The sequence below is a fragment of the Heliangelus exortis genome, chromosome 1, assembly GCF_036169615.1.
Source record: "Heliangelus exortis chromosome 1, bHelExo1.hap1, whole genome shotgun sequence".
NCBI lineage: Eukaryota > Metazoa > Chordata > Aves > Apodiformes > Trochilidae > Heliangelus > Heliangelus exortis.
In genome coordinates, this window is record NC_092422.1 from 51,135,371 (window position 1) to 51,161,719 (window position 26,349).

At 38.9% G+C, this 26,349-nt stretch overlaps 1 protein-coding gene across 8 annotated transcripts in view; it reads left to right on the forward strand.

Moving 5' to 3' along the window:
* FARP1 (FERM, ARH/RhoGEF and pleckstrin domain protein 1) overlaps nucleotides 1-26,349 on the forward strand; it is a 215,201-nt gene that overhangs the window by 42,391 nt on the left and 146,461 nt on the right. For all 8 annotated transcript variants that reach the window (XR_011725476.1, XM_071742248.1, XM_071742275.1 and 5 more), the window contains exon 2: nucleotides 2,855-3,050. Coding sequence is in view for 7 of the 8 variants with exons in the window: in XM_071742248.1 (XP_071598349.1) it covers nucleotides 2,880-3,050 (171 nt within the window). In the remaining variant the exon portion in view is untranslated. The remainder of the gene's footprint in view (nucleotides 1-2,854; nucleotides 3,051-26,349) is intronic.

A 26,349-nucleotide genomic window follows, 5' to 3' on the forward strand; every position in this document is an offset into this window, starting at 1 on the left:
TCTTGGGAGCCATTTTGTACTGAGCACCATGGGAAGGAATACTGGGGTTGGTCCATTTGGGTCACCTTGACCCATCCTCTCCTCCCCATAGGCTCAGCTGCTCCCCATTATATCTGCCTCAGCACAGTCTGGCAGCTGCTGGGGGTGTCCCAGGTGGGGTTTTACTGTCCTGGTCTTCTCAAACCGGGATACAGGCAGAAACACTTAATTTCCACAGTTTGGATTAGTCCTTTTTATTTGCCAATCTCTTTGCTTTTGTACTGGCTGCCTATCTCCACTTAAATTTTGCTTAGAGCTGTGTGTGTTGCAGGCAGGTGCACACTGCTTTTTCTTCTCTGTTAATACCCTCCTGAATTCATCTTTCTGCTAGAGTGTCTTTAAAATGCTCTGTCCAAACTCAATTCTTCTTTTCATCGTGATAAATGTTAAGTATCCTAATCCCCCTAGGTTAGCTCAGTATTTGCTTAATACTCTTCTGCTTCAATCTGTGACCTTACTTCACTGTCTTCTAGATCAAAGTGATTTAGAGAAAGGTATGCAGCTTGACTGATGCACTGAATTATTTTAAAAAGGGTAATTGTAATAATTTTTGAGTCTTCTTACAGAAAGGCATAATAAAGATATGCTGATGTTATGACAGCACTATGGGAAGGCTAGAGTCATACAGAAAAAAACTTTAATAATGTCCAGTGCAGCATGCTAATACTAAGATAATACAGACAGATTAGAAAAGGAAAGCTTTTAATTTTGTAAGCAGAGCTGCATGTGATCAGGGAAGCCACTACTTCTTAGATCTTTGCTTCCAAAGGGAAATGGGTGTGATGGGTGTGTAATAGAATGGTGTTGTTTTATATCTATATAGATATATCTATACATATATATATCTAACACATATATATATATATAAAACCCACCATTCCTGTTATATATATATATATAACAAGAGTTGCTATATTGCAAACTATTAATAATGAATCCTGCCAGCTGTATGTATGGAATGGTTTGGCTTCTACCTTTCCCCCATGATTTTTTTTTGGCCCCTAAACTTGGGTCTTTTTTCCTTGTTTCACTAAGTTTATTGGCCTGTCTGAATACGTGTGTGGGCCACTAGATCATCTAGTCAGAGGAACATTTATAGAAAGGTTCAAGCTTGGTAGTATTTCCTTGCATTGTTTATTTAATGGTATGACTTGAACTGACTGGATTCATTCCTATGTTTAGTATTTAATGGAAGGAACAGATTTCTTCTTCCTCCACTTTAAATGTCTGTGCCTAGCAAAACACTACTATAGTAATACAGCGGTTGTAGCAATCCTTTCTACTGTGTTGGGGTTTGGTTTTTGTTTTTTTTTTTTTAATCAAAGTACTGTTTTAAATATTTTTAGTCCAACCCTCTTGCTGTGTGGAAAATCTGTGGGAATAAATTAGTCAGGACACAGAAAGGTGAAGTGTAGTAAATTGTATATACTGTTCAAGACAGGGCTGGTTTTATTCTGTCTTTACAGAGGGAACTGGTATCTTATTACATGGCACTGTTCTTTATAATATATGCTATATGCTGAAATACTGGTGATGCATTCACTATTGGCTATCTTATGCTTTCTGGTTTTCCTATAGGCTTGTCAATATTTGTAACCTGACTGTAAAAGCCAGACAATGATTGCAGTACTATCTTGTGCCCCAGTTCAGGTGAAAAGTTACATTTGCATTCTTTCAGTGTGGTATGTGTCTTTTTAATGGTTGGCATATAGAAGGAATGTAGAATGGACATGCATTTACCAAGGAAGATTAAAGAGTAGCAGTGGGTCCCAGCTAGGGTGTCAGAAAGGCAGGGGGCAAAAAAAGTGTAATAAATTTTTAGTATTACATATAACATTTGACTAGTAAAACTAATGGTTCTTGAATTTAAAAAGAAGCTTCAAAATTGTGCCACCTCATGAAAAATCACACTCTTGATATAAAATCCACACTGTTGTGGCTCTGCTCCCTTTTTAGGATAGAACCATTATTTAGCAGATTGTGCCATGTAATGTGGTGTGAAAGCTGCATGGAAAGAGAATTAGCAAGCCAGTTTCTCAGGTTACTTTCAATGGATACAAAGCAGACACCCACATTCAGTGGCTGGTGCAGGTGTAGCCTCCCCCTGGCATAGCAGGGAAGGTCTGTTCCTTGGTGTTCCTCTCCTGCTCATGGGGCTCTGTGGGAAATCAGATTTCTCTTCTTTTTCCCAATCACTATTCCTGCTCTGCCTTCTTCTGCACTCCCCAGTAGCATGTCCTCATATTCCTTGGCATATCAGTGGGATCAGGCCAAGCTCCAGGCTCTAGAGCAGCTCTGGTCCCTAAAGGAAACAAAATATTTAGGCCAGGTAATCGGGGTCATCTTGAACCCCGATTTTTGCTTTGCAGACCCTTAAGCAAGGTTTCAGCTGGAAAAAGTCCAGGGAAGGCTGGAAAGACCATAGGGGGAAGTACTGGTATGGCCAGGAGAGAGATGGTGGTAAGAAAGAGGTTGTCCCACCTCTCCTCGCCATCTTCCCCCTTTTCTGGGTTTTGTTGTGCTCTGTTTCCAGTGTGGTCTTGTTTCCTTTTCCAGGAGAAAAGGAGTATTTTCCCATTGTAGCCAGCTGATCAGTCTTACTCCGAGCAAGTGGTTAGCCTGTGTATTTTGAAATTTTGCCTGGTTTTTTTGTCTTCATGAAAGATGTTAATTGAAAAAACCCCCAAACTTAATGGCTTTCATGTTAATATTCATATGGTTTATTAGCTGTTACTATATATAACATAATGCTTATGTGCACCAATTCTTATTAATAAAAGTGATATGGTCTTCTTTGCCTTTATTCTTTTATCAGATATAAGAAACGTGTTTCTCTGAACATGGGTGAAACAGAGCAGAGACCAACGGCAGGATCCCGGTTAGGAGCTCAGGAAAATGCTGGGATCAGTACCTTGGAGCATGGACAGAAACCACCTGTGACACCTCCAGGCAAACTCATCTCCATCAAAATTCAGATGCTGGATGACACACAAGAAACTTTTGATGTTCCGGTAAGGATGTGGAGGTTGGGGTGTCTGAAGATTATTCAGGCTTTCCTAGAAACATTTCACACCAGTTCTCTTTTTATTCCAACTGTGATTATTTTTTTTGGCTAAGGAGTTCATGTTGTGGACAGAATGGCTGTTGCATGACCATTAAATAGATGATGGTGCAATAGAATAACATGAAGCAATGCAGTGAGCTGTAAGTTTAAGTTATTATTGTGCTTCTATTTGAACAGCTTCAGAAGAGGTTTAAGTCCTTGGTGTGTTGGTTATTTGTTTTGTTTGGGTTTTTTTAGTTCAAATATTACATCAGTGGTTTCCTGTACTTTCTAAATGGTTAACAAATTTCATTGGTGCAGGTTTGTTCTTGATCCAGTAAACCATATAGCTGTACAGATTTATTTTCTTTTCTTTTTGTGAGTCCTTAGGGTAGTTTTTGCCAATTTGTATCACTCTTACAGGCACCAAGTGCTCACACTCTGGTTGAGTACAAGGAAAGAAGCAAAGCTAGCTCATCTGGTTTCTGTATGCTCCACTGAAATGAATCTGTGTATGAGCAAAATAATTAGTTTGAATTAGTTTTGATGCAAAGAGAAATTCTGCCTTGCACTATCTAGCTCTTAGTTCCTGCTGATGGTTTTAACACGCCACACTTAGCTAGTTAACTTGTAAGATTGCTGAACAGTGTTGCTGTTATGAAAGTGTATTGGAATGTATATTTTTCAAAGTCCTCAGGGTTCAGTGAATAGGAAACTGGAAACCTGAGTTCAAATTTCTTCCTTTGTTACTTGCATTTTATGTAGCTATGGTAACTTCCATGCCTTCATTAGCTGGGTTTTCCCTTCTGTGAAGTGAGGGGTTACCAGTGAGATATACAGATCTACATATAGAGCTCTTTGTGAAAGTGCTTATGGTCACTGAAGAAAATATTCCTGTACTGAAGAAGAAGGAATTCTGATTAGGAAAGTCCTCACATAAAAATAAGCTATTATTTTTTTGTTTATAAGGTTTTGTTTGTGTTTGTTACACACACAGCTTTTTTGGGTATGCTCCCTGACGCTTTTGTACAACTGCAGCTGTCTGTTCAGTCTCAGATTTTGTTGCAGTAGAAAGTTCTCTGGGCATGCAGGTATGTGTAAACTGAGCTGTCAACAACTGAAATGCTCATGTATTCTAGCAACTCATTATGCTTTTGTGCCCTTCACAGTGTCTATCAAATATGCAAAGCAAAAAGATTTTTTTTTTTTTTTTTAGGTAATCATCGCTGTTCAAAAGTGTAGTTCTAGTTTAAATCATCAAGCTCTAATTAAAGTTGTGCTGCTTATCTTATGTGGTACAAATATCCCCATTATCCCAGAGACAACCATTATTTCCCCCCCTCCACAGGTGCTTCAATTATATGCAATTTATATGCATTAATAATTCTGTTAAACAAACAGTAGGAACCATTTTGAGATCAGGTCCCTTTTATTGAACTGTTTAGAAGCAAACATAAGTAACATGTGGATGCAGTGCACCTGTGTAATGCCAGCTTTGCTTCTGGTATTTTTTCTACAGAAAAAATAGTATTTTTTTCCTACAATATTAGAAGACATCAACATTACTCCTAGGTTTTATTTCTTCATTACTTCATCAACATTACTTCTTCAACATTACTTCAGCAACACCTGAAAGGGCTGGATATTTAAACAACTCTCTGCTCAGATCACTATAATGTGATTATTTTCTGGGCTTTTATTTTATAACTATTTCCATTCAAGGAAAACCCACTTGGTTTTAAAGTAAAGTCTTATGGTGAAATTTGCAGGATGCTTAGATTTTTAAGTCCATTACAGCAAATTCCTAAAACATTTTGACTTGAAGGTATGCATAGTCAAATGGAGCAATAAGTTTTGTTTGCTTTAAACGACATTAATTTTTTTAGTCCCATCTCACTAAACTAAAAAGCTGTCAATACAACTAAGTTGAGATGCTTATTTGTGTTGGAAAGTCCATGCTCCCATTTACAGGCTTGCTGTTTATAGCCAGTATGCACAGAAAAAGAAAGTGATACCATTTCAACAAAATATTTAAGGAGCAGTAAGCATGGCTGTGGGCAGAGGATGTTTAACATGTATGCCTAAACACATCTGTGGGCTTGCTTTTCAGTGGAGAATTAAAGGCTTTTTTCATGACCTAACTACTCTTTCCTAAGCTCTAGCTGCCATGGTTATGAAAATTACCTTCCAAATATGATACAAGTGTAAACCTGACAAAGTTTTGTTTCCTACAGTTGCAGGAATTTTCCTGGATTATCTTTTCTCTGTTAGCAAATGGGCCAAATTTTACTGTTGTTTTTAATGTGTCTTGTAGGATGGTATGAGGTTTAAGTCGTGCCAGTTTATTATTTACTTGTAAAGTTTGTTTAAAAAGAGATACTGGTGCTGTTAATTTGTGAATTTGGGGGAAGAAGTGAAGTAGTAGGATTATCCCTCTGTCTAGCCCTCCTCCCCTGCTACTCCTACAGTTTCTTCTACATTTTAATTTGTTACAGATTCACCATCTCCCCCAGTAGCTAAAACTGAAAAAAGATCTTATCCCTGTGGTGTTTATCTTGGAATTGTTTGTGTTTTGCTTCGGGGCTGTTGTGTGTTTGGGGTATTTTTGTGGTGTGTGGTTTGTTGTTTTTTTTCTTAAATTGTTTTTGTGTTGTTTTAAATTGTCTTCCAGGAGGGAAGATTCAATACCCTTTAACTTATGCAATGCCCTGGCTCCCATATATGTAGATGATTTGTTTTTATTAGAGCAAAAGCCTTCAGATTTCTCTGTTTTGTATGTAATGAAACAGGAGAAAAACGTGACCTACTCCACTCTACCCCCAGTGCTGCTGCTCTTTGGGCTGTTTAAAAGTGAAGTAACTGTGGTGTAGTTTTGTCCTTCTAAAGGAAAGTTAGTTTTTCAGTGTTAGTGTTTTGGTGCTATATAATCATACCATGTCTCATAGCAATAGCTTCTTACAAGGCAAAAAAAAAAAAAAAAAAAAAATTAGGAAGGAGAGATCCACCTGGCTTCATATGGGCTTGTAAATTATATTTTTTTTGTCACAAAAGATCCCAGAAGGTATATGGACACTTGTAAAACAGAAGCCACAGTGAAGGCCTTTTCATCAATCTTTGCAAATGCAATATTGGGAAAGTAAGGGTAATAAGAATAATCTTACATAGCTTTTGCTGTTAAAAAAACCAGTATTTCATTGCAAAATTACCAAACATTCCTATTTTTCAAAAAGCCAGTGAAAGTTATACTAGATAATCTTGGACTTTTTAATCTCCAGCTAGCTGGTTGCAAGACTCCTGTCAAGCAAATGCAGGTGCCAGGGGGAGACAAGGGAGAGATACACTGCTGCTTTCATAAAAAAGATGTTGCTTTTACTACATATTTACTACCTTTAATGTAAAAGGAAAGTAGGAAATTTGTCAATTATGTTTTTGTCTGTTCTGCTATGAGAAGATGAACGATATAGAATATCTTTATCCCTTTTAAGTTACTCAGCTTTTGATTACTGAATTTCTGTGCCTTTAGTTTGAGTCTCTGGTGAGCTCTCAGACAAGAGCTGGCTTCAGCTGTAGTTGTAGGTGCTCAGTGCCTAAAAATCAGGCCATGAGTTGTAAATTCATCATCCTTCAGTGCTTGCAGCTGTTGGTCATGGTGTTAGCTTTAAGGGAGAGTTACATGCAAGTGTAGAGTGGATTTTTGTCTCTTGCTTTTTTTTCCCAATTTCCAGTTTGGCTCTATTTACTGAAAATGAGAGGTCCAAAATATAGCAGTCCATGTCAGCTACTGTGTTTGTTTGAGTTATGACTCCATGATAGAATAAGCAAATACAATCCTTTGCTGCTAGCTAAGAAGACAGCAGCTTTAGCTAAAATTACTAGTGTGAAGGAGGAAGAACATTTTTTCACCCTTGTGCACATAATGATAATCATAAATTAGATGTATATATTGGGTATTTTGAAATATCCAATATAAAATATAATAAATGTATATAATACATAATTTTTTTTAGAAGTGGGCTGACATTTCAACCATAAGGCTTGCAAAGCCCAACACTGCCAAATAGAAGTTGTGTTACACAGGAGGCTGTGGAGGTGTACACTTCTGTTTAATTTTGCTATGGGTTTATTTCTACCATTCACTTCTAAGTTAGCTGGAAGAGAACGTGATCGATTCCATAAAACCATAGTAGAATTTATAGATTGTCCTATGTTTGTTTTAATACAGTCTCCCCTGTAGATTCAAACCAGTTCAGGTAAAAAAGAAACACCATTTTTAAGGAGTAATGAAAATAGCTGATGGGTGCATCTGCTTCTTCTGGGGAAGAAAACCCGTTAATGCTTCCACTGTTTATATAATTTAGTTTTCTAATTGTTTCAGTGCTAGAAGTTTAATCTGCTTTAAAACTACTTCCAAGCAGGAGGAGTTGTTCCTTTCTAGGTAATGCTGAAGACCAGACTGATTATTATTTTAGTCTCCTGGGATGATTTGGTGACTCAGACCAGGTTTAACCCTGGGTGCCGTGATGCTTATCACTCATCCTGTTCTACTGCGGGTGAATGAGGCTGATGTGACTGGAGTGATACTACTGGTGCTAGCTAGAAGGTCAGAGTTGTTTCTTTCCCATTGGCATAAAAGGTGAGATCAAAGTATACCACAGGAGGTAAGGATTCTTGTTTTGGTTTGGATTCGGTCTCTTTAATTAAAACCAAACCAAAGTCTTCTTTATTGTGTCTGGAAGAAAGTAATTGCTGCCTGTTTGTGGCTGTCTTTTGGAAACACCAAAACATACTTGCCCTGTCAGTTTATTCAAGTTTATTAAACATCTGTTTTGTGTCTTATGTGAACTTTCTTTCCCTCTGAATGTGTTCAAGCTTTGTGAAGTATGCAAGGTTGGAAAATGTCATCTGCTTTGAGGGATTAACACCTGGTTTCTAAAGCATAAGGAGTCTCTTAATAGGAAGCAGAGTAAGTGTATAATCCTTAGTAAACATTGGTTGTAAACATTTAATTTTGATTTGCTTTTCTCTCAGAAGAGAAAGGCTTCCTCATCTTTAGTTCATGTGAGAATAAAGAGAATAAAGACCAAGTGGTCTTGGTCTACAACTACTTATCTTCCACTGGAGTTTGAATGTATTATTTCTGTGCTTTGAGTCCCAAAGTGTGGGAGAGAAGGACTTTGTAATCCTGCTGAGGCTCTGTGTCTTAAGGCTAACATTCTGGGTGAGGTTTTTTGTTTGGCTGGTTTTCTTTCTTCGTTCAGCCATATAATGGTGGTTCATATTCCCTTTGAGGGGAAAATGCCTTCAATAATGTGTTTCCCCACTAACTTCAGGCTAGTGAAAGTATGCCAGAAAAAGCTTAATATTAGAAAGTCTTGACACTTAATACCTGATACTTTAAATTGGCACAAGGATTGTGCTACTCTATTAAATTCAAAATTTCAGCCACAGTTTTATAAAAGTTTAAATTATTTTCTGCAACTTTTATGGGTTATGGTAATTGCTTTGTCCTAGATATTTATGCCTCTCCTCAATATGCATATTATAACAGTGAATAAAACTTTTATAAAAAGAGCATTAGACAGGCAACACAGAAACATGAAACAGTATTTTATGTTTTCTTCGCCAGCTTCAATTCAATATGAATTGCATTTTTTTCTAGCTTAGGAAGTGAACAGCAGGTCAAATGTCAGTTATTCATCAGTCTGAGACTTTCTTTTCTCCTCATGCTTGAAATTATTTGGCCATCACTGTCAGACTGTTTCCAATTAATATCAAGCATTTAAACATTCACTAATTGTCCAGCAGGAACCCTGCTGGATCTTCTGATACTACAAGAAGAAAAGCATTTTTCCCTATAATTCTGAAACACATAATTTGCATTTTTCTCAGTAGATTATTAGTGGATACCCATAAATTGTGATTTTTGTTGACAGATGACTAGAATGTCCTTGTTGAAAGACAGAGAATTTTAGTGACTTGTATTAATAATTTATGTGCTTTTCAAAAGGGAAGAGAGGATAATCTATAAGCAAACTTCTGTAACCTGAGGTATCAGGCTATTTGAACTGCTGATTTCTTTGTTCTGTAGAATGAACTGGAGGAAGTGCAAATAAATTCTGAAGTGCCAACAGCTCCAGTCCGTTTTCAGACTGGATTGATGTATTTGAAGATAACTGGGAAATGAATGTAATTTACTTGAATGAATTAGCCTAACTTGTAATCAGGGAAGACATCTGAAGTAGTGGCTTTTCACCTCTCTCAGTTCAGCTGACTCATCAAGCCATGCCAAGCTGGCACAACGTGGAGGACAGAGCTGGCACAGAGAAAGGCAGCTGTGAATGAAGAGGCAGCACATGAGCATTTCTGAACACTGCTGCCCTGACAGAAGGGGTCCCTGAAATCATGCTGTTGATTTTGGTAACCATGTCTGTGCCTGTAGGTTGGTTTGCACAGTACTGGTGAGGCTGGATAATGCTCTGAGGGGAGGGAAACATGGGCTCCCTCCCCACCCAGTTTGGGGGTGCAGCAGTGGGAGGTGTTTGCCATCTCTCTTCTTTAAAGTGTGCACGTATGGGTGAGTGGGTAAGTAGTGGCCAAAGTGGAGGCTTGTTCTCCTAGGACTGCGTATTCCTGTTTCAGAGGTGATGGGAGGGATGTTCTGCCTTTGGTCAGAGGAAGAAAAGGCAGAAAACACACACGTTGTGTGTTCCCTCTGAGACTGAGCTTCATCTCGTCTGGCTTTCAAGATTTTAGAACCAGATGTCAAAGTGTCAGCTCCTCACTCTTACCCTCACAGTTAGTGTGAAGACACGGTACCTTCAACAGGCTGTTCAGCATGCCTGTCTCAAACATGTATTTTAAGATGAGATTGATTGCTCTCTGGAGGTGCTTGTATATCCCTGAAAGTAGAGCATAGGACAGTATCTAAGACCCCATTTATCATTGAGGCACCTAACTTGCTCCACGGAAATTCCTTTGTTTCCTTTTAGTACCTAACCATAGCAAAGTGATCCATGAGTCTTCCCTGCACCTGATAGCTGGCCAGCACTGCTGTCTAGCTCTGATGAGCAGAAATGAGTGAATTATACCTGCCATAGTGCTTATTATCTCCATTCCAGTTGTTACAGAGAAGCTGCAAAATAAAGCCTGCTGTGGAGGAGCTGCTGGTGCTGTGCTGCATTGGTGCACATGCATGCCATGATTTACTTAAGCCCATTCTTTGTCAGCACAAGGTGGTCAAGCTTAGGTTCCTTTCCTTAAGCTCTGTATGAAAACCCAGTTGTCTTTACTTCTGGCCATATGCTCTGGAGGGACATAAGAAATGAGCAGGATAAATTTCTGGGAAAAAATAGCTGCCTTTTTCCTCCTCTGGAATTAAATAAGTGTGTGTAGTTCAAAGCTAAAGAAATGCAGCTTAAGTGTGATTCTTTGCCAAGAGCATAGTCTCATGGTAGACTTAAGGCATTTCAAAGCACACCCGGCTTACAGTCCTGCACTGACCAAAAGACAAAAAAACTGTGGCTCAGAATCACTGTTCTTACATTATTGTATCACTCAGTATGATGAATGGCCAGTTAAGAGCACTGTGAATTTCAGTAACTGAAATTGCAAGTAAAATCTCTCTGTAACTTATTCTTTCAAGTGTTTGAGAGATGAAGGAGCCTTTATTGTAGAATCCCTGTGCAGTTGCTTTCTGCCATTATGTCGAACAGAATGGAAAGCCAGTTGTATAAACAAAGGCTTAAGCAGTACAGGATAAAAGAATAGTAGAATTTTATAAATTTTCTATTCATTTCCCTTTCACTTAATTCTCAGTTGATTATCATTATATGTCAGCAATTTTTGACAGCCTGTTGCAATGCCTCTCTCCAGGTTTATTTGCCCACTATGGGTTCCTTGCTCTGCATCCAACCTTGCTTTGCCTTTTAGTTTGGGATGTTAATTTTTGTCTTTTTGCACTGGGATTCTTCTCTGTATGTTTGTCAGAGTTCACCATCTGTGCTCTTCTTTTCCTCAAACCTTAAGTTTGCTACAAGCCCTGTCTTCCTCCCTGCTTCTGCATGATATCTATTGCTCAGCTGGTGGAACCAGTGAAGCCACAGCCTTAGCAGCTACTGGAGGTGGTGTTTCCATCTGCTCTGCTGCACTGGCAGGGATGCTTGTCTGACTGTGGTAAGGCAGCCCCCAAGGGCAACCCTGTACAAAAAGCTTCCTTTTTTTCACCAGTTTAGTTACAACCATGAGCTTGCCACAAAATTGGATGGAATCACAGAATTTTCACAGTTGGGAAAGACCTCTAAGATCACTGTGTCCAACTGTAAACACCCTCTCCCTCACCTCTCCACCCCCTCAAATAAAATATATATTTATCCAGTATCTGTATCACCCACTAGAGCATGTCATGAAGTGGTTCTTCATATACATGTTTTTTAAATACTTCTAGGGATGGTGATTCCACCAATTCCCTGGGCAGCCCATTCCAGTGCCTAACTACTCTCTCTGTAAAGAAATTCTAAAGAAATTCCTCAAATCTAGTCTAAACTTCCCTGGGTGCAACTTCAGGCCTTTTCTTCTGGTCCAATCATTGTTCACTTGAGAGAAGAGGCCAGCACCCACCTCCTTACACCCTCCTTTAAGGCACTTGTAGAACAAGATAGATGCTGCTGCAGTTGTGTGTACAATAGAGGGAAAGGACAAGGCCATGTTAGCAGTGGCTCAGACTTGGGTGAAGCTGTGGTGGAAGTACAGAGCTGAAGATGGAAGAATAAATGTTAGGAAGTCCAACCCTTAAATGCTTAAGAATATGACTTTGTATTGGTTCTTATTTTAGCATGTCCATGGTATCTGTTGTTACTTCCTTCCTTGGCACTAGAACATGCCACCTCATATTGGTTATCCTGCTTGTCCTCTCTGCCTCCACACAGCTCCTTTGCAGCTCCTGGTTCAATTCCTTGCTATTTATATTCTCTAAACAAACAGGTGATAGCAGTGTGGAAAGCTGCAGGGGTCATAGATGTATCTCCTAGATCTTCAGCCAGCTTAATTCTGATGATGATGATGCCCTTCCTCAGGGCAAGTTGTGTAGCAGATCACATGCTGGGTTGAGCAAGCATTCATCACTTTAAAGACTCTGTCTTGCACTGCAGAACCAGGGATGCTTTCTGCAATGGCTTAATCAAATTCTCATCTGTACTCAAACTCTGCAAGTGGAATGATCTATCCAAATTTGAACTACTCGAATTTGTGGTTTAAAAGTGAAATTTGATCAGTTTAAACTAAACCAAAACCAAACAAAACTGAAAACCCCAAAAAGCTACAACCAGGGTGAAGTGATGAAAGCAGTATGTCTTCACCTGATCTTGGTACAATCAAAAGGGGATCCACCAGTTGAAAGGTCTAAAAGCCTTCAGGAGGACTTCTTAATAGGCTGCTTACCTGTAAAGTTGTCTCCTCTGCTCCAGCAAGGTACCTTTATAAGGCTGTGATTACACTATGCCCACCGAATTAAATGTTGCCTTTTACACACCAATGCATAAATCACATTAAATGCTTGGTTGAAAATTCCTGCCAAAGCCTTTGTATGTATTTGAATAAGGCTAGTGTGTTAAAATAATTCTTGAATAAATACGTCAATTTTTGAATAAAAAGTGCTGCGTGAGGCACACATCAAGCGCCAGGTAAATCAGCAAATACAAACAGCAGTAGCAATAGATTAGAGTATCTCCCTTTCTTACCCCCATCCCCAAAAAGGAGGCTTTGACTGATAGAAATTGCACTGCCAGGATATAAATAGCAAATGGTGAGCTATGACTTACTGCCAATTTGCTTTTTGATGGCCTGTTGACAGATGGGAATATTCATGCAGCGCACACCAGCAGCAGGCAGTTTTTCCTCCTTATTTCTTTCACTTATACCTTCTTACCTGATTTTCTGATTAAACCTGGAGTATTTTCTCATTTTTCTGCAGTTTGCATTACTTTTATAACTGTTACATCGCTGTTCTTATGCCATACTAGCTTCATATGGTTTTTGATTAATTTATTTGTAATAATCTCCATTTAGTAGGTTGTGGATTATTTTTTGTAGGTGTTGCTTAGTATTCAGAGGCTAGTTCTTTGTGCATAAAGGGAGACATCTCTTAAATGCTTTTTTGATATTACATTGCTGCTTTATCTGGTGCAGATGCTCATTTTGTTCCCTTCTGTCATCTCGCCCTCATCTACTTTCTCATGTTCTCAGTTGTTTTTTGGTTTTTTTTTTTTAGAAAAGATCAGTTTCGTTGTATGGACAATTTTTATAGCTCTTAATGCTTTGTGATAAAGGTCTCTGATCTTTCACAAGAAGTGCATTTGGACAGAACAGCTAATACTGGATCCAGAGGGACTGTAAATTAGAACACCTTCCCTTTCTGATTTCAAACAGGGATGAACCAGATTCTCACCAGCATACATTGTCTGAAATTGACTGGAGTTACTGGAATAAGATGGCTTATATGATATTATAAGATGCAGGGATCTTCTCTGGGAGTGTTGCCTATTAGAATAGGGATCTCAGATACCACAATTTTCGTGAACAGAATTTAAATAAAAGGGATATCAAGACTCAAGTAAGTTAATAAACAGTTAATAGTTAAGACACTACATAAAAACACCTCTTGCAGGAATTGTAAAAGGACCTTATCAAGTACTTTCTGTGTTTCACACAGATTCACGTTGCAGCCAAAAAATATTGCAGAGTAGTTCAGAAACACCTCTCCATCCAGAAACAAACACTGGTGACTGGTAAAAGAAAACGCTTTCCATGATAGCACACAAATGTTTACTCATAGTGTGATACCGATTGGAAGGGCCCCCTGGAGTCAGGATGTTCTGAATTTTCTTTACTCAAGGCAGGGCCAGCTGTGAGTGAATTGCCCAAGGTCCCCAAGAAACACCAACTGTGAGCATTCTGGGCTACTGTGCTTTAGGACCTTATTTCTTTGAGAGCCTCAGTTGAAGTTCAGAGTTACTTACTGAGGTAGAAAGCTTCAGGTTTGTGTGGTGAATGGACATGTGCAGCCAGGTCTGTTTGCTTGTAATGCAATGGAAGCAGCAGTCATTTTATACAAGAGACATGTCCTAAGCTTGCTTGCGTTCTGGAGTTCATGAAACACTTCAGGTTTTCCTCTTAGTTTTTTTTTTACTTCATGTCAAAGAATTACTTTGGGTACGTGTGCTTTGAAAGAGTATGGAAGATTCTAAAAATAAAATTCAAATGGAAAGGAGATGCTTGAAATGGTTGATTGTGTCACAACATGTTCAAATCCGATTTTGACAATCTTGGGAAGAGCAAGGTAGAAATATCAAGCTTCAGGAGAGCAGGCTTTGTCAAGAGGGGAGACTTTTCATAACTGCAGGTGTTTGAAAAAGTCAACACCCTCACCCACTCCCAAAGTCCCATGAAAACCTGTACTCATACCAGCTGTGGGAGAGAGATAATTTCAGACTTTTTCTATGTAGTCAAAACCTATATTGATCTTGTAACACCAGAATAAGGAGCAGGTAATATTTCTGTTTCGCTAATGTAAACTGAGTCTATCCGTTGCCATTTCTTTTTGTCTCTATTCCACAAAATGAACAACTTTGAACAGATATCTGCCTTTTAGTGGAAAGGTCACTTCTCTGCAGAGTGCTTCAGGTCTGTACTGCTTACGTTTCGTTCCAGGGAAGATCGCGTACCCTCAGCTTAGCCAAGAGAAGTGACAAAAGGTTACTGAGGAAACAGTTCAGCATTTTCTTGGGCTGAGGGAACAAATCTTTGAGAGGTCAATTAACACTGTTTTGGCTAGTTGCACTGCAATGAGTTATTTCCTGGGTACGTAAAGCTATGAAGTAAATAATTGTATGTTTTGGATTTGGTGTTGTTATGGGGGTTTTTTTCCCCATGTTTTGGATTTGGTGGGGTTTTTTTCCCTTTGAGCTTCTTCTATTTAGGATGCTGTGAGGGAAGAAAAAAAACCAAAATGGAGAACTTAAATCTTCAGCCTCTGCAGTAATATTTTACTGAAAATTACTCAAGGTTAACTCCTTCAGCACTCTTTACGAATTAATTCACTGGCGCTTCAAGCTAAATAATTACTTGACAATTGAAGTTTTTTGAAAAATGGTACTTGTTCATCTGCCAGTGAATGATCAGAAAAGAACTAAGTAACTAAAATAATTAACACAAATGAATACTTCTGAATCTGTTGATAGCCTAGAAGTTAACATTTAAAGTCACTATTTGAAATTAGCAAGATGTTTTAACAGGAGATGCCTGGCTAATTTGACTGTGAATGATGGTTTTTCCTGAAGACAAATAATTCATCCTCCTCTCCGACAGACATCTTAGCACCATTCATAAGTCATTCATTTGTCCTTCTTGCCCATCAGATCTTCACATTGATATTTCCTGGGTGAACAGATGTTAGTGATTACTGTTGTTTCTATGTAGAGGTATTTGAAGGCCCTGAAAAGCTGTATAGTGGTAGTGTAGATTCCTTAAAAAAAGTCATGCATATGGAAGGTTGTACCATATCAATGAAGTTACTTCTTATAGAAGTGGCTCATGGATTCCTGGGTACTTGTTGTTTTCCACAGGCTGAAAATAACTGCACTAGGATGTGAAGTTCTGGTGTATGTATTTGTATATGGGGGTATGCCCTGTTACCTCAGCATATAAATTGTTTTTTACCCTTCTTCTGTCACAATTGTACACAGAATTCTGTCTCTGTAGAGCACTGTAGAAACAAATGGAACCCTCTCTGTAGGGGGAATGCCTTTGCCTTTGCTTTCAGACTTCATTCCAGGAGTGGGTTTCTTAAGCAGTCCTATACTTGTAGCTAACCAGGACCAGAGAGGAAGCAAGCTGGAGTGCTAGGCCCATGATTTTTCACAGTCCTTAGCTGCTAGCTGGGTTTCTAGTTGTGTTAAGCTGTTTGAAGGAGATCTCTCTGAGGTAAGTATGGCTTTGAGTGAGGACTTGTCCTGACCTCTAAGTCAGTACATGCATTTCTAGTCTTCTGGGTTGGGTTTGCTCCTATGTCCTTATTAATTCAGCTATAAGGATAGCCCTGGGGTACAGCTGGACATGGAAACTCCTCTAGCAAGTCAGATAGTAAACTTGTTGGCTTAGTTTTCTTTTCACTTTCATTACTGTGTATGTACCCTGACCCTCTAATAAAATAATGTCATGGAAACATCAATGCTGTACTAAGGATGGCTGTCCTTACTTTTCTCCCACTGGCACATGAGCTGGCCCCTGTTCCTTTCTCTCATTTTTCCCAGCATATGGAGTCCCTTTTGAACCTGCTGATGGCTCCTCCCTCCACAGTCTTCTGTGTCAGAAAGTTCTAGCAGTTTGTTGCTGATTATGGAAAGAAGCTCCTTCTCTTACTTTGTCTAAAGTGATGTTTTAGTTTGATCCCCTGTATCCCTAATCTCTTCTTTGTATGTTTTGAACTGTTCTATTTAAACTGAATCAAAAAAATGGGCCTCTTTTTATTATTTGGGATGATATTTTAGTGAAAAATAATCTCTTTGGTCATTGACTGACTAGCAGAGATGGATCTCTTTAGGAGATGCCAAATCTACTTTGATGACACGTCAAGTGCAGGCAGGAGAGTGATGGAAAAGGATAGGATAGGTGGGAAAAAGGGGCATCCAAAGAGTCAAATTCATAAGAAAGCACATTAAGAAAAGGGGGAATTAGTTGTCCTGGTCTTGTATAAATCAGACTTTCCTGAATTGAGTTTTTATTTGGTTGTATTACAACACTAGTGATCTGATGCATTCCTGTCTTAAGCATCAGAGCATGACACAGTCACATAAAGAAAGAACACAGAGCAGTGTGTTCCTTTACAGCACAAGGTCAGTACTGGAAGCAGAATCCCTCACTCCCTCCTCTGTTGAATTGCCTCCTATCAGATGCTTTACGCATAGCAGGGTTGATGATGTAGCTCAAAAACTACTGCAGATTGCTTGTCTGTTACATTAATGTGATTAAAAAGCTCAAGCTGTAGCTAAGATACTGTAAGGCACAGTTGCATACAGAGCTGTAAAGCTGTATGTGCAGCCATAGCATAGCCTGTTCCTTTGTCTCCGTGTTCTCTAATGACAGAAGGGGAGGACTAATGTGTTAATTTTATTTTTGGCAGCATCAATATAGGTGTTGAGAGAATGATCTTTTAAATGGTATATTGAACCCAAATTACAGCAGCGTTTGAGAGAAGAAAATACCTTCAACAAAAATACCCTAAAAAATCAAATCAGTACAGGCCATTACGGAAATCCCCAAACAATGGGCAGTTGACTTCCAAAGTGAAACCTAAGTGGTAAACCTAGCAGTAAGGTGGTGCAAATCAGTGTATGCCAGCTCCATACTTTTAAACATTGTAAGCTGCAGCAGTGTAAAAAGAAACCCAGGCTTCTGAAAATGTAAGCAATGGAGAAAATAAACATAATTTGGGTTTGATTTGATTTTTGAACCTGTTTGTCTGAGAGGCAGTTTAATGTTTTGAGTTCTTAGAATGTAGAAGGATGGGGGGATTTTTATTCCTGGTATTCCTTCCAGGAACTGCCTTGCTGCAGCTTCTTGAGGGAGTTCATCTCCTTCTTGGCTTCACGTTTGCTCATTGCATCTCTCTGCTATCCCCATCTTCACCCTGGAGCAGAAACCCTGTGACTCTCCTGTCCCCTTTTGCCCATTCTAGGGCTCAGCTTTCCATATCCTGGGCTCCTGCCCCTATTTCAGCCTGTTTCCAGCTGTCCAGGGAAGAGCTGCCATAGGATGCAGAGTGTATCTTGCTGTGGGAGTGCTGACCCTTGGGAAGATGGAGGACGGTGCAGTCGGGCTTTTGTGGAATAGATTATCTTTTCCAGAAGGGCAGAGAAGTGAGGCAAGAGCAGTTGGAGCAAATTTCCCAGCATCTGGCTGAAATGACCAACATGATAATTTCAGATCACCGGAAAGGTAGGCTTCCTGCTACCATGGCAACAGAAATTCCAGTCCTGACTGAATTTGTGATTCATGGAAAAAAATAAGGTAAGAATTGGCAAGGCTGGCCCTGCTTATTCTTCTAGGCTTTCATTTTCAGTTTCTCAGTGATTCAGTGTTTGAGATAGACATTGAAAGGGAATGTTCATGTTCCAGGTTTTTTTTTTTTTCATGTTTAGAACAAAACTGGAAACGTTTGGTTTTCTTGCATTCTTTTTTAAGAGAGTGGGAACATTTTCATCCTTGGTACAAGAAGGCTTTTATTGAGCCAAGTTTGAGCTAAGCATGATGAGAAGTCAATAAAACTTGTAAGTAGCTTGAAGGTTTTTCAAGTTTGTATGAACTTTTGTCCAGTAAGCCTTTGTCCTGGAAAGAAAATATTTAGCTTGAAGGTTAAGATGAATTAGGTGACTTTTGATTATCCAAAGAATGAAGCCTGTGTTCATACCCTCATTCCTGTTTCATTGCATATGGTTCTTTCACCCATTCAGTCTGTGCTAGTCAAGGAGGAGGACTGTTAGAAGAAGGCACTACAGAGCACTCTGTCTCTCATCCAGCAACAGCTGAATACTTTATGGAAGTATATTAAGTCCTTGACAGGAGAAGGTAGCCAGCTGGCTGCTGCAGCAGGATGTTCTTGTTCTCCCTCACAACCAAAAAGAGGAGTTGGCAGAGCGCCTGCTGAGCTTGCTGGGGGAGAAGGAGAGGCACAGACTCTTGCAGTATTTTAACTAGGTGGGCTGCTAACCAAAAAAAATCAAGTGGAGTGTACACATTTCAAGTCTGCCCAAGGCAGTGACTAAAAAACAGTAAAGGGCTGACATTAACATGAGCCTCCATGCTTCGGGGTAGCTTAAGAATCTTCTTGCTTAAAGGTTGCAAGGAAGTAAAGTAATTACTCCAGTATTTGTCCTGCTTGAAACAACATACAGTGAGGTGGTGTCCTACTGGTTAAAATAGTGATGTGACAGTTCTACAAAATCTGGAGATGATTTTATTGTCCTTTGCTGTCCTAAGGAGCACAGTTCCAGTCAAGATGTCAGTGTGGGTTACCAAGAAAGATAAATTGAAAAGAAAGGAATTCCCATTATAATTGGCAAGTTCAGAAAAGAGAGCAGTAGAACAGCGCTCACCATTGCATTATGCCAAGTTTTTAAACAACACAAGATAGTGTCCAGTTGGTCATCCAAAAAGCAGGCAGGTGAATACAGCTTTAAAGCAGAGCCAAGTAGCACAGAAATAGAGATATGTTTTTGGGGTTGATGACCAAATGTGCTGAGGTTTGAGTATTTGAAACAAACCAAGGCTCAGGTCATTACTTTAGAGCCTGTTCTTCCCTATGTATTTGTTTGAAAGAAAGGGTGCTGCGTGGATGCTCCAGTGACTGATAAAGTGAAGCTTCTCATTTAAGCACTGAAAATGGAATTGTTTTCAGTAATGTAGTGAAGGAATCCTGATGGCTTATAAAGACTCTGAGAACAAACCAGATCTGGGTTCTCTGTTCATAGATGCTGCTCAGTGACTTCCATCCACTGTATTTTGGAACACAGCTTCTTCCCAGGTTTATGACAAGTACTGAAAGTAAAGATGATGGATTTTTGGTAATAGAGTTTTGTGTACTCCAAAGGTATTTGAAGCAAATATGTCCTAGATGTTCAACCATTATAAATATGCATTCAGATACTATAGTTCTTTGAATACATTATCATACTAAGCCTCCACGTCCAAGGCCCAGGTCACTGTTTCTACAGATGACTAAATATCCATGCAGTCTGGATTGACCTTTGAAAAGGCAGGAAATACTGCTCTAAACTGGTTTTTTTGGTTTTTTTGGTTTGTTTGTTTTGTTTTGTTTTGTTTTGATTTATCTCTTGGATAGAGATGGGAATAAAGCCTTGAATGCTGGTATTAGTCTACTCTCCCTTCCCAAACTGATAAACATTAAGATAAGCTGTGGTACTTCTGTGCTAATTCATAGTGAATCAGATTGTTAATTAAAAATAAACACCAACAGCTTTGTGCTGGTTACAGCTCTGGTTTAAGATTACAGGTTGAAATAAGAGGTGCTGGTTTTAGTGCTCAGTTGTTCTTTGTCCACTTTGTAAGTTTGAAGATTATCCAGCACTGTTTGATGCAAATAACCAAACTACCTCAAAATAGCAGAACCCCTAGGGAGGTGTTTAAGCAATACCCCTGGAGGTATTTAAAAAACATGTAGAAGAGGCACTTCAGGACATACTGTAGTGGGCATATATACTTTGGGGGTTTTTTTGGGAGGGGGGTTTGATGGTTGGACATGGTGATCTTAGAGGTCTTTTCCAACTGTGATGATTCTGTGAACCATACTGAGGTGGTTGAGCTGCTTTGTACTGCCATCTGAAGTCTGGTTTTCCTTAACTTTCATTAGCAGTAAGTGCAGTCACACTGGAAGTAATTAAGAATATGGGAATACTTTATGTGTATAATGTAGACGTAATTCCTACTTGAGATGTTGAAAGTAACTTTGTTTGTCAAGCATACTGGGTAGTCTTTGCTTGCAAATGTGTTTTGCAGCTTGCAGACCCACTTCAGTTACAAGTAGAGCTCCGAGGGCAAAGGTTGTGAGGAGGGTTGGGAATTTATTGTGCTTTTTCAGTTGTTCTGAGAAGAGGGAAAGGATACGGCTCAGGTTTCTCTTAGTGAGTTAAAGGAATTTCAGCCCTTGTTTTCAGGCTTGCAACTGCTTGAAGCTTCAAAGCCATGTATGTGTGAAACAGAGGGAAGGAGGGATGCACAACAGTGCTTATCTTATGTTAACATAAGCAGAAGGGTTGAAACCCCAGCTGTAAAAAAACACATGATGTAGCAGAAAGGTTATTCAAAACACATGCATTCAGTGCTCCCAGAAACAGGTAATGCATCATAAAGATCTCTGTATCTTGTTCAGCAGCATATTGATTGTACATTCAGTTTTTTTTTTAAAATCTGTAGCTGTTTTTCAGGTTTACTTCCAAGTAAAGTAGTATATTCCTAGTAACAAAGTTTATTTGGGCAAAGAAAATAGAAAGCTTTAGTTGCTTATTTTTACTTCTGGTCCAAGTGCTGAGAGCACTTAAATGTCTCTTTCTCTTGCTTTATACTGTATGTGTTGTCAGACTGCAGTGGCTCCAGCTGAAAAAGGAAATTAAGCTGGAATCCCAGTTCCTTCTATTCTTTTGTAGAGTGTCACTTTCTCACAACAGGACAGCTACTTGAAGCAGAGCAGGAATGTGTTGCCAGTTTGTCTCAAACTTTTACTAACCACATGGGAAAAGCTTGAGAGCAGAGGGAAGAATCTTGACTTAGTCTGTTTTGTCTGCATGGGGCAGAAGAACTCACAAACCTGAAGAAGCAAGCACTGGGTACAGGGGCTGAAAATGTTGCTTGTTCTTGAGGGAAGCAGCTCTGCTACAGAATTCTGCAATAGATCTTGCTCTGTGGGTTGCATTAAAGCAATACAGTTAATAGGCAAAATAAAACAATTATGAAAATGTCTCATTTCTCTCCTACAGTTTGAAAATGTCTCATTTCTCCCCTACAGTAAGATAATCTGCTTCAAATTCCAAATCACTGAACAGAAGTTAGCTTTTTACATCAATCAAACACAATCTGTATTAATATACAGAGAAAGTGAGAGAATATGGATGTGTTAGTGTTTGAGGTTGCAGGATCACAGGCTGGATGAGGCTGGAAGAGCTCTCTGGAGGTCATCTTGTTCAACCTCCCTGCTCAAGCAGGGCCATCCAGAACCAGATATGGCCTCCCAGGACCATATCCAGACAGTTTTTCAAAACCTCCAAGGACTGAGACTCCACAGCCTCTCTGGGCAACTTGTACCCATGCTTGGTCACCCTGAGAAGCTCTAGATCATTGCTGGCTGTGCTGACCATCCCTCTTCAGGGCCCCACATGTACACTTGTCATTTTGGGGCATGAAGGTTTTAAGTGTTGGCAAGGAAATCTTCCTGAACGCATTATTGAGTGACTGTTTACTGCATTACTTTTACTGTTTACCTGGGGAATTCTCAGCAGTGGACAATCCACTCCTGTGTGCCAGGAGTTAAAGGGATGAAAATGCAGTTGAACTCCTGCCACGTGTGGAACATAAAGATACAGGATCTCTTCTCAGGAAGGCTGCAAAGGCACCTGTCATCCACTGTATAGGAACCTTTGACACATGAGCCAGTTCCTACATGAATCTAGGTGGATTGCATGCATTTTGAAACAAAACAGAATAACTGTCAGGAGTCTTTACAGACTTGTATGGCTTAGAGGTGTCTTCTGTTTTTCACTTTGGAGTGGATATTTTTGTTACAGGACTTGATCTAAGTCACTGGAGAAACTGAATTATTTCATAATTTTAGACTGCTTGGAAGAAACATTGATGATTCAATTAGCATAGCTTTTGGTGTTTCTTCTATTATAAAAGAAGTTTGACAAAATGTATTTTGACACATATGTGTCAGCATTGGAAATCATTATTTGCATTTTGAAGTTAATCAATAATACATTATTGTACAACCCCTGGAATGCACTGACCTTTGGTGTTAGACAGTAGCTGCAGACAGGAAAAGCTCCTGCTTTATCTTCAAACTTGTAATTTATACAGGGAAGACAGAATTGCTCTCTCCATTCATCCTTTCAAAAGAAGAGAGATGATAGGATGTTATTTGAGGGGTGGCATGAGTTTTGTACCAGGGTTGTGAAAAAAGTAGTTTCTTGGGACTGAGTGCAGTAGTCACAAAATAACCGTTTTATCTTATATGAGAAATTATGGATATTTTAGCAGAGTTCCTTGCCAAAGATTAAGCATTTATATTAATTTCTAACAGTTAAAGATATCTGAAAGCACTAGTATAATCTCATGGGATGAAGCTTCATAAGCTGCAAAACCATCTGATAGAGATGGAGGCTTGGTTAGGACTTTGTCCTCTAGAGCCATACTTAGATTCAGTTTATCTCATGTCCCATTTGTTTCGGATGCATTTATTCAACAAACTCTCTCTGACTGATCATAACATTTACACAGACCCACTCTGTTTAATGTGCCTTTATGATGTTGTTTTTTTTCCCAGCTAGCAAGAACGTAGTTCTGTGTAGGGACTTAAGTGCCCCTTCACTGCAGAAATGATATACCAGGAGTTCAAAGCAGCCCAGATCCAAGATTCATGTGGCAAACACTCTGAATACTGGGTTTAGCAAGTCAGAAATGCTGGGTTACTAACTTCATTGATTTTTTTTGTCACATTAACCTTGAGCTACTAAACCAGGCAGTAGTTGCTAATTTGAATGCAAGCAGAACCATAGCTGGCATCAGCAGCTATTTTGCTACTTTGCATTCTCTGTCTGTAGTCAGATTCCTCTGTTTCACTTTGGTACCTGCTAGCATTTAAAGACCTAACTTCTTGAATGGCAGATGAACTGTGACAGTCAAAAATATGCATGTGCAAACTTACAAAATAGAATTTTTATGTTGTGGAAAGGAAAGGGGACCCACAGTGCAAAGCCAAACCAAGTTATCTATTAGCAGCTGTTGTCAGCTACTGTCAGACAAGTTATTTATTTGAAGTTGTGTTTATAAAGCATCCCATATTGCTCTACCTCAACAATTTACTGTAAAAATATTAAGAAAGTTCAAATAGAATTCTTTTGAGATATCTGTAGAACAGGGTAATAAAAAATACTCACACTGTTTCTGTCATCTTTAAAAGTTCCTGAAAATATTTATGTTCAAAACACTGAGGTATATGCTTTTTATTTATGTGAAAGGGATGGACAAGTCTTTTCCCTTATCATTTATCCACTACCCATTTTTTTGCAACCAGGCAAAAATCTGAATCTTGTGTTTTTGAAGCATCTCTCTCTGGAAATATCCCACTGATTAAGCTCCATATGAGACAATGTTTATTTCATTTTAAGTGAGAGGAAAATATAGCTGTAAACAGGAATCTTTAGCTTTATAATTCTTGTTCCAGTGACTGCCAAGCCATTGGTTTCCCACCACATTTCTGGATTTTGAATATCCATCAGTTCCAATTTCATGAATTCTCACTGCTGGCAGTAACACACATGTTTTCATTTAATGCATTACGGGTATTCTCTAGACAACCAGTCTGTTGAAAAGAAATTAATCCCAGCAGTGAACTAAGATACTGAATTCTCAGCAGTTTCAGAATTCATGTTTTTACATTGAGGCTATTTATATCTGGATTGAATTAATTTGAATATGTAACCAGGTGGTTGTGGTTACATCTTTTATTATCCATTGGTGAAAAGCCAGCAGAATGCAACTGCAGGATGGGAAAACTCAGTAAATGTAGTTGGCAAATCCAGCCTCATGTGATTGAAAACTCTGCTTCTATTTGTCTTGTTTCTGTCCATGATTTCGGGCATGACCAGAATCAAAGAATACAATTATACAATATATTGTAACTAGAGTAACCTAAGTAAGGCATACTATACACAATTTTTAGATCTAGCTCATTTAAAAATTTCACTGAAGATGTTAATCTAATAACTTGTTTCTGTTTTATCGTGTGGTCCCTATTGTACCAACAATAAATAGTTGCAAAATATCCAGAAGGCATCTTAAACAATCTCTTTTCAAGGAGAGTGTAGACATTATAGATAACTTGTAAAGCCTATTACTAAGCTGCAAATTCATACCCCTCATCAGGGTTGTGCTTTTTATGTCTGTCTTCAAATGAATATTCAAGGTTGTTGGCTCAAGGAGGAAAGTTCTGAACTGCATTTTGCCTGGAGAAAAGAAGGTACAAAATTATGTTAGTCATAGGTGTAATACTTGGTCATTCTTGCTGTAACCAAACACCAACTGCACTGAGCTGGTCATAGTGACTCCTGAAGACTTTCAGTTTCCTTCTCTTGGAGATGAAGCACTTTAAACTACCTGACTGCTTTTCTTCAGACTGGGTTGCAGCTTTTAAGATGATGTTTACTTAAAATGCAACCCCTGTCTGTAATTCTCTCCTCTATTCTATTTTGCTAAGGTTGAAGGTTAAAGGGAGGTGGAAAAGTGGATTTTTATCGCAATCCTTGATTTGTTTCTGTCCAGTTTGACAGAATTTCATAGCAAAAAAGGTAGAAAGTGATGAACTCGGAAGATTGTAAAGATGTGTAAAAACTCCACTAGGAAATTCTTTAGGATTGCATTAAGTCCTAGTTGGGCAGCTCCCCATGATGTTAGTCCTAGGTGTAATACTTGGTCGTTATTGCTGTAACCAAACACCACCTGCACTGAGGGGGTAGCAGTGACTCCTGAAGTCTCCACTCCTTTCTGCCACAAGTAGTACCTGTTCTAGGGGTTGCCTTGGGTAGGACATGGGTGATATGCTTCCCAAAACTGAGCAGTTTCTGATCTTGGGACAAAAAGGGATTGGGAATGATGGCCATACCACCCTTTCTTTTTTTCAGAGGTTGCATTTAAACTTTCCTCTCAAAGGCTCCTACTGGGAATTCACTGTTTATGATGTATTTTGGGAGCAGTCTCTAAACACAGACTGCATTTTTCAAGATTAAAACATGCCTGGAATCAAAAGTTTCTGAAGTGTTGCTTAATAATTGCATAATTTGTGAAGAAATATGCAGGTAGCATATTTGAATACATGCAGATAGTTCAGCATTCTTAATAACAATATACATAGCTAGGCAACTAGAAAATATGTTTTAAAAATTGTTCTTTTAGTTTCTTTTTCACTATAGTGATGTTACAAATTATTTTTATCTAGTGACTAATATATGCATGAGCAATATTTTTGTAATCCCATGTGTCTGAGGGGCAGCATCTCTGTTGAAATGTCTTTTCCAGATCAGTCTTAATCAGAATATCCTCTTCTGTCTTGAGTCAATATACAAAGAGGGAGGAAAGTCATGCAGTTTTATTTTGTAAGTGCCAAAGGGAAAGGAAACTGTATGGTTGTTTTGGTATGGAAACACTAGGATGATTTTTTTCCTGCTATGTGTGTACAAGATATATTTTGACTAAGTGATGGAAATTATTTTGAGAATACCCATCAGACTTCATGTAGTCTCACAGAAAACTTGACATGTGTTTGATCTAGAAAATGTTGTGCTCAGTTCTGGATTTCTTTTTGCAAATCACTGTGTTTGAATGCAATGAATATCTTTGTTACTCATTCACTTACTCCTGTGTCTTTGTCTCTTGAATTATTTAATTTTCACAAGACCAGTTTGATAATAGTAGTGGTGCTTTCTTGAGAA